This window comes from Myxocyprinus asiaticus, chromosome 24 (genome assembly GCF_019703515.2).
Source record: "Myxocyprinus asiaticus isolate MX2 ecotype Aquarium Trade chromosome 24, UBuf_Myxa_2, whole genome shotgun sequence".
Lineage (NCBI taxonomy): Eukaryota > Metazoa > Chordata > Actinopteri > Cypriniformes > Catostomidae > Myxocyprinus > Myxocyprinus asiaticus.
The window spans coordinates 6168401-6181980 of NC_059367.1; the positions used below are offsets into that span (position 1 = coordinate 6168401).

Sequence of the window (13580 nt, forward strand, 5' to 3'; positions counted from 1 at the left end):
TTGATGCCGCTAACCTAAACCTGGCAAAAGCGCTCATTGTATCACCACGGTACCTTTAAAAACAACTGATTTAAAAATCTGTGTGCCTTTACCCAAGTTGTGTAAAGCTAGCCAATTAGATTGGAACTTGCCATTTCAGCCAGTGCTTGTGATATTTGTGTGCAATATGCATCAGATGGTCAGTTTAGTGACTGTGGGCGTTCGGTGGGCATGCGGTCTGATGTTGAGGCTTTAGGATGAGTATAATATTTGACACAAAAACTGACATCTGGCTTTTCTGAGGTGCTAGTTCTCATTCTGTGTCAGTGAGTTCATGAAATATTCATGGAAAGTCAGATAAGATTGATGAGTCAGCAAAGTGATGCTTTTCAAAGTGGCTTATTGATCTCAAGTTGACTGACAGGGTGCAATATTAATCAGCCTGGTCTTTTGAAAGTCTATAGTGTCCTTAATTGGGAATAGATTTGATTTAATAACTGCACCAACAGTTTATGAATAACTGAGCAGGATATGGTTATTGTTTCAAATGTTGAAAAAATGTTGTTTTTTCACCTTTGTGGAAATGCAAGTAAGTAGTTTTAAATAAGAGTAGTTTTTGTGGCTTAGTGTAGCTATCAGTTTGAATTATGAAGATGTAACTGATATCCTGAGAGAGAGAGAGAGACTATACCCATTGGGTTGAGATTTCTGCAGACGTTGTAAAAATCGTGGTCCGCTGTGCCTCAGTGCTACCCAGCAGTACCTCCTCGATCTGTCTTCACTGTAGCACAGCTAATTTTTTATGGCTCTTTTGACACCATTTAGTAGCAGAATTTAATCTGTGTTCTAATGTGTGAATATTCTTAATAGTGACTTACTTTCAATGCAGGTTCAGGGTATATCTGGTTTGCTTGTGTGGTGTGCATTCTATTCCTCAAAAATTTGACCTTGGAGAACATTTCCTTTGCTTTTATCCAGATTTGTTCTTTATTCGGGTGTAATTGTGAAAGTAAAACTGCCATAGCTCTCTAATTGCTTATTAACATATTGTCAAATACTTGCATAAATTTACTGTTGCCTTCGATTTTTTTTATTGGAAATCATTCCAATCAATTTGTGGCTCAAACCCACAGGTTTTGTTATTGAAATGGAGGCTGCTATAGTCGATAGGAAATCTGGCCTGGATGTCTTCAAAGTTGTTTGTCAGGGAGGTGGTAAGGCAGATGTGCTATTGAATCATGGGTAATTCAAAATATGCTTACAGACCTACAGTTGAAGTCAGAAGTTTACATACATTTAGGTTGAAGTCATTAAAACTAATTTTTTAACCACTCCACAGATTAAATATTAGAAAACTATAGTTTTGGCAAGTCGTTTAGTACATCTACTTTGTGCATGACATGAGTAATTTTTCCAACAGTTATTTACAGACAGATTGTTTCACTTTTAATTGACTATATCACAATTCCAGTGGGTCAGAAGTTTACATACACTAAGATAACTGTGCCTTTAAGCAGCTTGGAAAATTCCAGATAATTATGTCAAGCCTTTAGACAATTAGCTTCTGATAGGAGGTGTACTGAATTGGAGGTGTACCAGTGGATGTATTTTAAGGCCTACCTTCAAACTCAGTGCCTCTTTGCTTGACATTGGAAAAGCAAATGTAATCAGCCAAGACCTCAGAAAAAACATTGTGGACCTCCACGAGTCTGTTTCATCCTTGGAAGCAATTTCCAAATGCCTGAAGGTACCACATTCATCTGTACAAACAATAGTATGCAAGTATAAACACCATAAACATCATAGGACCACGCAGTCATCATACTGCTCAGGAAGGAGACGCATTCTGTCTCCTAGAGATGAACGTTGTTTGGGGTGAAAAGTGCAAATCAATCCCAGAACAACAGCAAAGGACCTTGTGAAGATGCTGGAGGAAACAGGTAGACAAGTATCTATATTCACAGTAAAACGAGTCCTATATTGACATAACCTGAAAGGCTGCTCAGCAAGGAAGAAGCCACTGCTCCAAAACTGCCATAAAAAAGCCAGACTACAGTTTGCAAGTGCACATGGGGACAAAGATCTTACTTTTTGGAGAAATGTCCTCTGGTCTGATGAAACAAAAATTGAACGTTTGGCCATAATGACCATCGTTATGTTCGGAGGAAAAACGGTGAGGCTTGCAAGCCGAAGAACACCATCCCAACCGTGAAGCATGGGGGTGGCAGCATCATGTTGTGGGGTGCTTTGCTGCAGGAGGGACTGGTGCACTTCACAAAATAGATGACATCATGATGAAGGAAAATTATGTGGATATATTGAAGCAACATCTCAAGACATCAGCCAGAAAGTTAAAGCTCGGTCACAAATGGGTCTTCTAAATGGACAATTACCCCAAGTATACCTCCAGAGTTGTGGCAAAATGGCTTAAGGACAACAAAGTCAAGGTATTGGGGTGGCCATTGCAAAGCCCTGACCTCAATCCGATAGAAAATTTATGGACAGAACTGAAAAAGCATGTGCGTGCATGGAGGCCTATAAACCTGACTCAGTTACACCAGTTCTGTCGGGAGGAATGGGCCAAAATTCCAGCAACTTATTGTGAGAAGCTTGTGGAAGGCTACCCAAAACATTTGACCCAAGTTAAACAATTTAAAGGCAATGCTACCAAATACTAACAAAGTGTATGTAAACTTCTGACCCACTGGGAATGTGATGAAAGAAATAAAAGCTGAAATATTCATTCTCTCTACTATTATTTGGACATTTCACATTCATTTGTTTTGTTTATTTATTTTTTCTTCCCTTTTCTCCCCAATTTGGAATGCCCAATTCTCAATGCGCTCCAAGTCCTTGTGGTGGCATAGTGACTCGCCTCAATCCGGGTGGCGGAGGATGAATCTCAGTTGCCTCCACGTCTGAGACTGTCAATTCGTGCATCTTTCACGTGGCTTGTTGAGCGCGTTACTGCGGAGACGTAGGGCGTGTGGAGGCTTCACGCTATTCTCCACGGCATCCACACACAACTCATCACGCACCCCACCGAGAGTGAGAACCACACATTATAGCAACCACGAGGAGGTTTCCCCATGTGACTCTGCCCTCCCTAGCAACCGGGCCAATTTGGTTGCTTAGGAGACCTGGCTGGAGTCACTCAGCACACCCTGGATTTGAACTCACGACTCCAGGGGTGGTAGTCAGTGTCAATACTTGCTGAGCTACCCAGGCCCCCGACATTTCACATTCTTAAAATAAAGTAGTGATCCTAACTGACCAAGAAAATGAATGTTTTCTACGATTAAATGTCAGGAATTGTGAAAAACTGAGTTTAAATGTATTTGGCAAAGGTGTATGTAAACTTCTGACTTCAGCTTTATGTCACATGACACATTTGTAGAACACAAAATAAAATATCTTGAAAAATCTCTAAGTTGCAATTTTCCTTACAATGCAAGCATATTGTGACCGGGGCTGCCGAGCTTCAAAAGAGAACAAAAAAGTACTATAAAAGCACCATAAAAGCAGTCCATATGACTCATGCACTACAATATATCTGTATATATTCCATGTCTTCTAAAGCCATATGACAGTTTTTATAAAAGATTATAAATAGATATTTATATAATTATTATTTGAAAATTCACCAAAAAAGCAGTAGCTCTCAAATCTCATGCACATTTTCAAACATCAAAACGCACCATGGCAGGTTTTACATCAATGAAACCAATTTATTTTCTGGGAATAACAAGATTTCTGTCTGTTCAAAATAATTGTATGACTTCAAGACTTGGAACTAGGGGTAGGCTAAACATATTTGCAATGAATTTGATTCGATGTCGATTTTTTACCTTGCGTTTATGATGCATCGTGAAATCTGAAATTTGGTCCATTAGATCCTATTCGATTATTTTGGAACGATTCATTAGTATTTTCAAAAATATGCAGAAAAAAGAGTAAAAGTTTTTACGGAACATAAAACATTTAGATAGCATGGCATGCATCAGACTTTAGCACTACAGTCAGATTAATTTAGGACTAAGGAGGTGGCTTATGTTTTGCTGCATAAATAAACAGAGAAATAATACTAATGTTACATGCATTATAGATCAGATATGAAAAAAGGATATGATGCGGCATATTGGCTTGATGCAAACACGCCCAAACAGTCGGTATGTAACCCGTAGAATAAACGTAATAGATTTGAATATCATATAATATTAACATTTATTGCACCAATAATTACAGATGAAATGTGTCATGCAGACAGGTAAGACTCATGTTTATTCATAGAAATAAAACAATCTGTTAGTAGCGAATAAAGATGTATGAGAATTCTTTCGCTTCGTCATGCAGGACTGTGTGCAGTACAAAAACATTTTTAGGCTGTGTTCCATTTGTGGTTGAACTATTTTATGGAGAAATAACACATTTTATGGAGCTATAAGGGCAATATAAACGTTTCGTAATCAGAGAAAAAACAACAATTAATTACTTTGGTAAAATGGACGCAAACAGTTATGAATAATGACACAGATAGCCGTAGTTGGCTCCATCCATCCATCCACCCATTAATTTGATCCTAAGTAGATTCGCGGGGGTTGAACTGTGTTTTTTTCCGCCTTCAGTCTCACGTGTCTGTTGCGAGAACATTTGTGTAATCTGAGACGGTCTCTGTGCATTGAAATTTTTTGTCAGATCGATGCATTTTAACACCCCAACTTGGAACATAGTGCACAAGTCGTATGGACTACTTTCATGATGGATTTTGGTAGATTTTTACCAAATGGTAGATTTTTGTCATTTTTGGACCTTGACAGCATCCTTCCCCCTATTATTTTCATTGTATGTAAAAGAGCAGCGTCAACATTCTACTTACAGTAGCATCTCCTTTTGTATTCCACATAAGAAATAAAGTCATGAGTAAACATAATTTTTCATTTTTGGGTGGACTGTTCCTTTAATAAACTGGATGGATTCATCTTAAGAATGGTGTAAATCTCTGAAAAGAAGAGCAGTACAGCATATTTTTTACTCCAGTTGTATGGTTGTCTCTGCTTTATCTTTATGACCCTAAAAGCCCCCATCTGCACTTTATGTCTTCAGGAGAAATGGAGCATGAAAATTTCAGTCAGTCAGGAGAAAACTTCTGAAAAGAGAAGTGGCTGTGTGTGGCATATTTCTGTAATGAATTACTTTTGATGCAAAGTGCAGTTTGAACATACATTTGTAGTTGCCACTTAAATGCATGCTTTTAGTCGTTTTGGAGAAATAAGGAGAGAGGAGGAATTTTCCCATCTGTTTAGATGGCTCAATTGACTTCAGGCTTAGCGCCTTTTAAAAATGGAACGATTTTTTGCTACTGTCTGCTCTTTGTTGACCATGGAAAACAAGTCTGTCTCAAAGAGCATGTGGAAAAATTAGTTAGAGCCTTTCTGAGTAGTTAGTTAAGATTAGATTTATGATTTCATCTGGCGGATGATAAAACGGGCAGAAAAATCCCATAGACTTACATTGAAGGAGAGACCCAAGCCATATCTAGGGGTGAAAGTATTGTAGATGCTCTTTTGACTTGGGTAAGTATGTAACTGCATAGCAATGCCCTAGCAACCACCCAGAATACCTTAGCAAGCAGTTAGTTTAGCGTTGTTCTGCTTTTTGCAATACGACACTCAAAGAGAATTGCTCTGAAAACAGTTGAAAGGCATCTATCATCTTTAGATATGCCCTTCAGGTAACATGCTTTAGATATGCCTGTTCTTTTGATACATATTTAATTCGCCCCACCTCAAATGGGCTTGTAATTCAAAGTACACATTCCCTTCCCATACAGAACTCCAGAGCACATGGGAAAAACAACATATGCAGAGAATCAAAATTTATAGCCAGGATAACGTTGGTTTCTCCCTCGTTATCCTTTTTTCACCTTTAAGTAATTTTGGTAGAGCATGTGGAAGTCATTTCAGCCCCTGTCTGCTCTAGCTGGTATGAGTGTCACCACATGAAACCAAATAGCTCTTTGTAGGGTACAGGCAAGCTTTTTTTAAATGGTAACGTCATCTAGATGGCTGGTTTGCCCACCACTCTGACTGGCCGTGCCACTTTAAGAAATTCTGGCTAGATTTATTCTCTGCCTTGCTAGGGCTCAACCATAGGGATCATTTTGATGGCCCGGTAAGGCCAGTAGTTCAGAATTTTACTAGCCCTGCCAATATTTTCACTGGTCCCACCACACATATTTATGTAGTTTAATGTATTTTTTTATATGGCAGATTTTTAAAAAATATTTTTCATATTTTTTGGTACATACTTAACGAGACCTCACAAGTCAAGACTTTGAATGGAGCCCTTCAGTGGACAGGGAGGCAATATATTTTGTGAAAAAGTTTTACGCTCCCTCACAATATTTAGCATTTCCTCACAATAAGTTTTGCGTTCGCTCACAAAAAGTTTTGCGTTCCATCACAATAATTTTGCGTTTCATCAAGAAAAATGTTGCTTTTCCTCAAAATAAGTTGCGTTTTCATTTGTGTTCCCTTGCAATAGTTTGTGTTCCCTCACAATAAGTTTTGTTCCCTCACAACAAGTTTTGTTCCCTCACAACAAGTTTTGTTCCCTCACAATAAGTTTTGTTCCCTCACAACAAGTTTTGTTCCCTCACAAGTTTTGCGTTCCCTTGCAATAGTTTGCGTTCCCTCACAACAAGTTTTGTTCCCTCACAATAAGTTTTGTTCCCTCACAGTAAGTTTTGTTCCCTCACAATAAGTTTTGTTCCCTCACAACAAGTTTTGTTCCCTCACAATAAGATTTGTTCCCTCACAATAAGTTTTGTTCCCTCACAGTAAGTTTTGTTCCCTCACAGTAAGTTTTGTTCCCTCACAATAAGTTTTGTTCCCTCACAATAAGTTTTGTTCCCTCACAGTAAGTTTTGTTCCCTCACAATAAGTTTTGTTCCCTCACAATAAGTTTTGTTCCCTCACAATAAGTTTTGTTCCCTCACAACAAGTTTTGCGTTCCCTTGCAATAGTTTGCGTTCCCTTACAATAAGTTTTGTTCCCTCACAACAAGTTTTGTTCCATCACAATAAGTTTTGTTCCCTCACAATAAGTTTTGTTCCCTCACAACAAGTTTTGTTCCCTCACAACAAGTTTTGCGTTCCCTTGCAATAGTTTGCGTTCCCTCACAACAAGTTTTGTTCCCTCACAATAAGTTTTGTTCCCTCACAACAAGTTTTGTTCCCTCACAACAAGTTTTGCGTTCCCTTGCAATAGTTTGCGTTCCCTCACAACAAGTTTTGTTCCCTCACAATAAGTTTTGTTCCCTCACAATAAGTTTTGTTCCCTCACAACAAGTTTTGTTCCCTCACAATAAGATTTGTTCCCTCACAATAAGTTTTGTTCCCTCACAGTAAGTTTTGTTCCCTCACAATAAGTTTTGTTCCCTCACAAGTTTTGTTCCCTCACAATAAGTTTTGTTCCCTCACAACAAGTTTTGCGTTCCCTTGCAATAGTTTGCGTTCCCTTACAATAAGTTTTGTTCCCTCACAACAAGTTTTGTTCCATCACAATAAGTTTTGTTCCCTCACAATAAGTTTTGTTCCCTCACAGTAAGTTTTGTTCCCTCACAATAAGTTTTGTTCCCTCACAAGTTTTGTTCCCTCACAATAAGTTTTGTTCCCTCACAACAAGTTTTGTTCCATCACAATAAGTTTTGTTCCCTCACAATAAGTTTTGTTCCCTCACAACAAGTTTTGTTCCCTCACAACAAGTTTTGCGTTCCCTTGCAATAGTTTGCGTTCCCTCACAACAAGTTTTGTTCCCTCACAATAAGTTTTGTTCCCTCACAACAAGTTTTGTTCCCTCACAAGTTTTGCGTTCCCTTGCAATAGTTTGCGTTCCCTCACAACAAGTTTTGTTCCCTCACAATAAGTTTTGTTCCCTCACAGTAAGTTTTGTTCCCTCACAATAAGTTTTGTTCCCTCACAACAAGTTTTGTTCCCTCACAATAAGATTTGTTCCCTCACAATAAGTTTTGTTCCCTCACAGTAAGTTTTGTTCCCTCACAATAAGTTTTGTTCCCTCACAAGTTTTGTTCCCTCACAATAAGTTTTGTTCCCTCACAACAAGTTTTGTTCCCTCACAATAAGTTTTGTTCCCTCACAATTTTGTTCCCTCACAATAAGTTTTGTTCCCTCACAACAAGTTTTGCGTTCCCTTGCAATAGTTTGCGTTCCCTCATAATAAGTTTTGTTCCCTCACAATAAAAGTTTTGTTCCCTCACAATACGTTTTGTTCCCTCACAATAAGTTTTGTTCCCTCACAATAAAAGTTTTGTTCCCTCACAATAAGTTTTGTTCCCTCACAATAAAAGTTTTGTTCCCTCACAATACGTTTTGTGTTCCCTCACAAAAAGTTTTGCGTTCCTTTGCAATAGTTTGCATTCTCTCACAATAAGTTTTGTTCCCTCACAATACGTTTTGCGTTCCCTCGCAATAGATTTTGCATTCCCTTGCAATAGTTTTTGTTCCCTTGCAGTAGTTTACATTCCCTTGCAATAGTTTGCATTCCCACACAATAAGTTTTGCGTTTCCTTTCAATTAGTTTTGCGTTCCCTTGCAATAGCTTGTATTCCCTTGCAGAAGTTTGCATTTCCTCACAACAAGTTTTGAGTTCCCTCGCAACAGTTTGCGTTCCCTTGCACTTATTGTGGGTTCCCCCTCGCAATAGCTTTATCCATCTCTTGTGAAAATTAAACAATATTTTACTACTATTTGTACTGTAGTAAAACAATAGTAACCACAACATTTACCATTGTTTTACTACAGTAAACATATTTTTACCATGATATTTTTGTATAAAAATTATAATCATTCCACCAAAAATTTTTGCTATAGTAACACCATGGTTAATTTGTGGTAGTTTTTAAAACCATGGTTCTTACAAAAAATGGTTACTACAGTCATGGTTACTGCAGTTTTACTATAGTGAAAGCACAGTTAAAGCTTAAGTGGGTAATTTCTGCGCCACTAGCGCCACCAAACAGAATTGCAAAAATGAACATTGTTTTTTGAAAATGCCCTCCTTCTGCCGTTGGTCAGAGAAACTGATGGTCCCGCCCTAAACTCATGCCATTGGTTGAGTCAGTGTTATTGTGTCTCATGAGAGGGTTGCTCAAAACAAAAAGAGTAATTTTCATAGTGCCAAAGAGACACAGTGTTTACAGTTTTTGAGAAAATGAACCTATGAACGGCTTACATATGGCAGTTGCTGCATATTAAGTTGGGATAGGAGGAAGTGTTTTAACACCAAAAAAGTTACATACTTCATGTTTAATATTCGCAAGGGCATGTTTATTTTTTATTTGTATTTTTTTGTGGACTTGTAGCACAAATTAACTATGGTGTTTCTATAGTAAAACTGTAACATCCATACATTTTTGCAGAATGATTATGATTTTTATTACCATAGTTTTGGTTTTCCTGTTTTATTACTATGGCGTTACTACACATATGGTAAAATATGGTTACTGTAATAAAAGCCATGGTAAGTTTTGTGGTTACAGTTTTACTACAAATATCATAGTTGAACTATAGTAACTGAAGTAAAACCATGGTCAGTTTTCATAAAGGATGGAAAGGAAATGGAAGATTAAGAAGCTATGAACATCAGCAGAAAGAAATAAGATTACGTAATAAAAATTTTAAATATGTATAAAAATACATATGATTAACAAACAACACAGCACTGGCTTGATAGGGCAAGTGAAAACTTGTCAAGTGTCACCTGACCCGAAACTCTCTCACACTGGCCTCTGGTCAGAGGGCCATCGTTATTGTTGAGCCCTGCCTTGTTCATTTCCAGATCAAAGCCCTACTGTACATTCAAATCAAATTTACGCTTGCTTCTTTCCCTACAGGCAGGATTTTAGTGTGTTTCTGCCCTGAATATTGTTATGTCACTAGATACAATCCACGATATGTTGCATTGATTGAGCCAGACAGGAAATAAACACAGTAGAGACTGGCACTTTAACACACTGACCTACTTAACACACAACAGCCCAACATGGGGGCCGAGCGGTTTACTGCTCTCCAGCTTTACCCAGAAGTCACAGGTTGATGTCATGTTAAGATTGTCAGCACAAGCCAATGTGTAATTTAAGCCCAAGATTAACACAAGTATATACTTTGTAACGATCACTGGATGTGGACACATAGTTTATTGACTCAGCTGTGATTTACGGGCAAACTTGTTGTACATTTATGCTTTCTGGGCTTTCAGATGCATCACTCACCCAAGCTGTAATCCATTACGCCCAGCCGGCTCCATTAAATTAGACTGAATTGAATTTGCCTCATGTATTCTGCTCTCTTGTTGATTCTAAAAGAGTTTTCTGTCTGAGATGATCATGCTGCCAATGATGAACCTTTTTTCAAATGAAAACAAAATGTTAATTGTGTACACATGCACTGCAGTTCCATTGCAAAACTCTGGCTATGAAAGAGAGAGTTGTGTACTGTATATTTACTTAAACTGAAGTTGAATCTGAATTTGGATCACAAAACACAGATTCAGATTGCATCATTTTGACCAAAACATTCAGTTCAAATGAAACCAATTACAAGACTTCAAATTTGGACTATAGTAATTGGTTTGAGAACCATTATTAGTCATGGTTTATTCCCCCAAAAAATGCTATGATATTTTTAAATTCTCCAAATCAAAGCGAGTGTGCACTCTCTCTTTCTGTCAGGGCCCTCTGCGTCCAGTCCGCAGCTTCTAACCAAGAGTCTGTCACTTGACCCAGGCCCCTGTCTCGGAGCCCACGAGACCTCTCAGCGCCTCTGCTCTGACCCTGGACCCCTGGATTCACAGCACTGCAATGGCACAAGTGACAGCGGACCTCAGGATGTCCCGCCTCCACCCCCCAAAACACGCCCACCTTTACCTGGGCCAAAGCCTCAAGGTTTGTTCTGTACATTTAAAGGTACAGTTCACCCAAAAATGTAAATTCTGTCATCTTTTACTTGTTGCAAATCTGTCTTTCTTTCTTCTGTGCAACACAAAATAATAGATGTTGAAGAATGTCCAAGCTGCTCTAATCCATGCATTTCAACAGTGTTGGGTATTAAAACAGATTTCCTGATTTGATTCCGATTCAGAAGCTCTCGGTTCGATTTGATTCTAATTTCAGTTCTATTAGATTCGATTCTGATTCAGATGGGTTTCTTTCAGTTATAATGTCCATTTTGCATATAAACAAAATTTTATTTTATCAGTAGTTTTTCATCTTTTTGATCATATTTTAGCTTTTAAAACTGTACAAATCCATGTATTTTATCAATAAATATGATGTCTGGGGGCCTGGGTAGCTCAGTGGTAAAAGACACTGGCTACCCCTGGAGTTCGCTAGTTCGCTAGTTTGAATCCCAGGGCGTGCTGAGTGACTCCAGCCAGGTCTCCTAAGCAACCAAATTGGCCCAGTTGCTAGGGAGGGTAGAGTCACATGGGGTAACCTCCTCGTGGTCACTATAATGTGGTTCGTTCTCAGTGGGGCACATGGTGAGTTGAGCGTGAAGCCTCCACACGCGCTATGTCTCCGTGGCAACGTGCTCAACAAGCCACGTGGTAAGATGCGCGTGTTGACGATCTCAGATGCGGAGGCAACTGAGATTTGTCCTCCGCCACCTGGATTGAGGCAAATCACTATGCAACCACGAGGACTTAGATTGGGAATTTATATTATATATTAGTGCTCTCAGTCTATTAACATTTTTAATCGCGATAAATCGCAGATTTTGAAAGTGCTGAAATTTTACTCTCTGTATATTTATTTCAAAATGCACTGATTTCCTTCTTAGGAAAGAAAACAAAACAATATGTAACAATAATATTTATTAACATTTTCCAAACAAAGCCTTCCACAGTATAAAGATAGAAATTTACTAAAATAACACAAATTCAAGTAACATTAAACATTTCCCAAAGTCTAAGTGGGAGTTTCACTAATTGAAAGAACTAGTCCCCCCATAGGTTGCATATTCATTGCAATGGGCATTACATTTCTTAAACGCTCATCCTCCACAATATTAATCAGCCGGCAGACTGTGGCTATCCGCTTTGTTACAGCAATAATGAAGCTGTGTTCATGATTCGCGCAACAACGTCGAGTGCCGCTTTGATCTCCACATGAAAAGCATTTGCAAACATCTTGTTCTGCATTTTCATTGAAGGGTTAAACTTTTAAAAAGAATTGCATGCGTTAAAGCGCTAACTTTGACAGCTCTTATATATACAGTATAATATATTGCATATATATACATGAATATTTGAATGAAAGTAAGAAAGAAAATAATGTAAATGATTGCCCTAATGATTGAGTAAATAATGAAAACATTTTTTAAAGGGGGAACTATCCCTTTAACGTCCTTTTTTATTGTTGCCAACTGTTAGTATTTTGTGTGTATATAAATAAATGCAAGACTCATAACTAGATACAATGGAGGTTACAGTTATTTTAATGTTTCCTGTATTCTCTGTGATCTCATGAATATTTTAAGATAACATAGGATCTGTAAATATGATGTAATTTAATAAAAGTACTTGTTATTGTTGCCAGTTGTTCCAATTTAACATTCATGCATCTGTGGTACAGTCATGTGATCATACACCAGTCTCACTCTATTGATTGCCGTATTGATTGTCTCGCACAGTGCCCCCAAAACCACCTCATCTACAGCAGCAGAGTGCTCGACGACCACGTACCCCAGACAAGCCACTCCCCCCACCACCCTGCCGCCCACTTCCCGCTGACCCTCGCCAATCACGCACCACTTTACCAAGAGCAGATGGAAGCTCCTCCCCCACTTGTGTCCTTTCGCTCATCGAGAAGTTTGAGAGGTGAGGGAGAAAACAAGCAGGAACCATTTTTTTATATTACGGTAGATTTTTATTATTCATAGTTAAAATTACATCTGATTTGCTGTATCGGCGTTTGTTTGTCAATCACAGGTAAACAGCAACTTATAGCCTTCTATTCATGTTACATGCCACAATGTGATGTGCTTTAGATATTATGGGAATACTGTATATATCTATAAATGGGTAATTCCTGTTATGCAGTGCATTTTGAACTCTGTAACGCTGAACGGATATACTTGTGTTGTATTATAAGGAAAGTATTTCTTTAAAAGTGTACACCAGACTTTTAGAAATATGCTCGGTTCAAGCTAAGGCACTTAAACTTTATTAATTATAACTTGAAAATGAACAGGATGTCAAACAGGATGGAAATAAAGAGCTAAAGTTACCCATTGCTTAATGAGGCATTGACAGTTTACATAAGGGTGTCAACTCAAAGTTAATTTTATTTTATTTTTTTAAACAAATTTTAAACTTTTAATAATAGCATTCCGATTTTTATACTTTTATTTAATCAGTATGGGATGTTTTATAGTGAGTCAATACAACAACTGCTGTAAAACATCACAGAATTCATAAAATCCATTGCTAATACTTATTGATGTTTGAGCTGTTATTTTACCACTAAAATGATGTCACTTGGAGGATGATGTCTTTAAGAAACTGGGTTTTTGTTGGGAATAT

The 13580-nt window shown here is 38.0% G+C and overlaps 1 protein-coding gene across 1 annotated transcript in view; it reads left to right on the forward strand.

Annotated features, from left to right (window-relative positions):
• The window catches only part of LOC127415018 (FYVE, RhoGEF and PH domain-containing protein 1-like), an 80820-nt gene that overhangs the window by 42379 nt on the left and 24861 nt on the right, over positions 1-13580 (forward strand). Inside the window, exons 2-3 of the mRNA XM_051653474.1 lie at positions 10729-10941; positions 12689-12875. Of these exons, the coding sequence (XP_051509434.1) occupies positions 10729-10941; positions 12689-12875 (400 nt within the window). The remainder of the gene's footprint in view (positions 1-10728; positions 10942-12688; positions 12876-13580) is intronic.